At 33.0% G+C, this 2,786-nt stretch overlaps 1 protein-coding gene across 1 annotated transcript; it reads right to left on the reverse strand.

Annotated features, from left to right (window-relative positions):
* Nucleotides 1–416: 416 nt before the first annotated feature.
* LOC133185739 (uncharacterized) lies at nucleotides 417–2,225 on the reverse strand. Its single transcript, XM_061321038.1, has one exon. It carries the CDS (start codon nucleotides 2,223–2,225, stop codon nucleotides 417–419), a length of 1,809 nt encoding a protein of 602 aa, XP_061177022.1.
* Nucleotides 2,226–2,786: the final 561 nt, after the last annotated feature.

The following is a 2,786-nucleotide window of genomic DNA, read 5'->3' on the forward strand; positions in this document are numbered from 1 at the left end:
CTTAGTAAAAAAAAATATTTGAATTTTGGTAAAAAAAAAAAAATTAAGATTAAATTTGAAATGTATCATTAAATTTATTTTAATTTTCTAAACAATGTATTTTTTATTATATGTAGTCAAGCTTCGTTCTCTCGAACACGATGGAATCAAGATGATTCGAGATAATCGGGGTAAAAGAAAACATAAAGAACAAGTGAATGTCACTGCCATTTCACTTCGAATTGTCCTCAGTATTCGATATATCGGTGTTCGACACAACGAAGTTCAACTTTAATGATCAAGTTTTAAAAAGTCTTCATTATCAAAGTAAATTATTATTCATTATTTATTACAAATTTTTAATTGAATGTATCTGTATTTTTGTCATATATGCCACTGTTTTCTTTAGAACCCAGCTCTAGACAAGTTCATCCTTTTCATTCTCTAGATAACTCTGAAAAGGAGGTAGCTATTCGTACTTCCGGTGGCGGTAAATTTTCTCCAATCTTTGTTTTTATATTGTATTTTCTACTACTTACATTTAAAACTCTTCTAAATCTTTTCAGGGCTTTAATGTATGGAAATCGCCGTTTTTCCTCTCTTATATTTCCATCAAACAGAACAACAAGCATGTTTTCGATTTGATTTTCGGATATGAGTTTCCATACGTGGTTCATTCCATACTTTAGAATATTAATGTTGTGGTCATTTTGTAAAGGTTTAGATAGGATTATGAGAATATTTCTGCTTTTCTTTAATATTTCGTTTTGATAAACATGGCGGACCACGCCCACTTCCTCATGAACGGGAGGAAAGAAGCAATGATACCCTTGTTGGTCAAGATATACGTAGACATCAATTGCAAATTTATTCACTTCCGAATTTGAGTCATCGAACAAAATAAAGACATCATGATCGTACGTGTTTTTCTTATGATCCACAAGCCGATTTTTTAGAAGCACGAAGTCAAACCTTAAATAGATAGCTGCTGCAGCGGCCACTAAGACGACAGAGGGTACGAGGAAAAGACTGAAAATAATATTGTCAAAATCATCTTCATAACAATCTGAAAAAACGTTTTCTGCTGCTTGTTGTAGTCCATCTGAACTGGTGCAAAATAATGGATTTGAAGATGTATTTCTCATAGATAATCTCCAACTGGCTATCCACTTATCCTTGCATTCACATGGTACACTGTTACTGCCAAACCAAACTTTATCTGCATCAATGTTTTTGAATTCCCTTGGAAGTTTCTGGAGTTTATGATCCAGCAAAAGAAGAGATTTTAGGCGACTATTATTTAACTTCTTCAGAAATTCATCTTCGACTGTTCCAACCGCATTTTTAGACAAGTCCAGAAGAGTAATGTTTGATAAATATGAATGATGTTTGAGAGTATTCGGAGAATTGAGTATTGTTATTTTATTGTTGCTGCAATTCAATTCGATATCATAACTGGTCTGAGGAATTATGTGTGGAATATTCGTTAAATTCATGTTGGAACAGTCTACAATCATTCGCATTCGACTTGGTTGTTCAATACAGGAGCATTTCTCCGGACAGAATTTTGTAATATGACATATAAATTCGTCAAATACTGAGGTATTATTGAATGTTTTAAGTACATCGATACCTTTCATATTTTCTGGAGAAAGACACTCGTACTGTGTTTTATTTGGAATGTAATAGAATTTCTCGAACATTTTATTGTCTGACAGAAGGAGCTCCCCTAAGTGGCAATCACAAGGCATGGTTAATTTTGAGAACCAGAAAGTCCCAGTGTGATCATATGTATAAACGTTTTTAATTTCTGAAGGTTCCTTAAAAATGACAGAAACAGGATGCTTATTTGTTTTACATGTTCCGAAAATAATATCTCCAACTCCATAACTTTTCTCATGAGATACTTTGAATTCTGGAACATCGGTAAATGTAAGGTTTGATTCATCGAATGAAATGTTGCAAAACAGTTTTCTCTCGGGGCAAATATTAGAGATGTGTAAATTGTCAATGTGGTTGTGCGATAAATCTATCACAAAAAGTTCCGTATTTTGTAATTCAAATAAATAAGGTTCAAGTGATTTGATGCCAGTATGAGCCATTCTGAGTACCCGTAGGTTTGGCATATTTTGGAAGGTAGAATTTGTTATGAACTGTATGTCGTTATAACTTACATCTAAAGAATCCAATGCCTTTAGGCAATTAACTCCTTCAATGTTTGAAAGCCAGTTTCTCTGTAAGTCCATAGTCACCAAAATATCACTAAAATTACAAATATTATTTGGTTATTTAGTCATTCGTCCATTCCGATGAATTATCCATTTGAATTCGGTTAATGTGTCGTTTGTAACAATTCTACTATGACCAATGGGATTCAAATATTCCATATATAATGGTTTATATGATACATTAGAAAATATCTCCCAAATTGGTTTGCTTTTACAAGCACAACAGAACTCAAACTCTTTCTTGGTGCATGAATTTGGACACATAATGTTTGGTTTCTGTGGACCAAACTTTGAGGTCCAATCCCGAAAGTCCACCTGAACAATGTCAGTCTGAACTGTCTGAACACAGCGAAGTAAAATGAACATAATTAAATATGCTTCCATCTTTCCTTATTTTCAAATAGTTCTCATATTTTAAAGAATGAATATCTGGCTGGGTAGGGAGCAAAATCACTTTGTTCATTTTTCTAAAGGAACATTTTATTTATATATTCATAATAAATATTGTCACATGAGTGGATCCTTTTGGGAATGAATGACAACATGAGTGTTTATTAGATTGGTTATCAGCCTAGGTCG

The sequence above is a fragment of the Saccostrea echinata genome, unplaced genomic scaffold (assembly GCF_033153115.1).
Source record: "Saccostrea echinata isolate AGI-Se365-2 ecotype Australia unplaced genomic scaffold, CSIRO_AGI_Sech_v1 ptg000012l, whole genome shotgun sequence".
NCBI classification, from domain to species: Eukaryota; Metazoa; Mollusca; class Bivalvia; order Ostreida; family Ostreidae; genus Saccostrea; species Saccostrea echinata.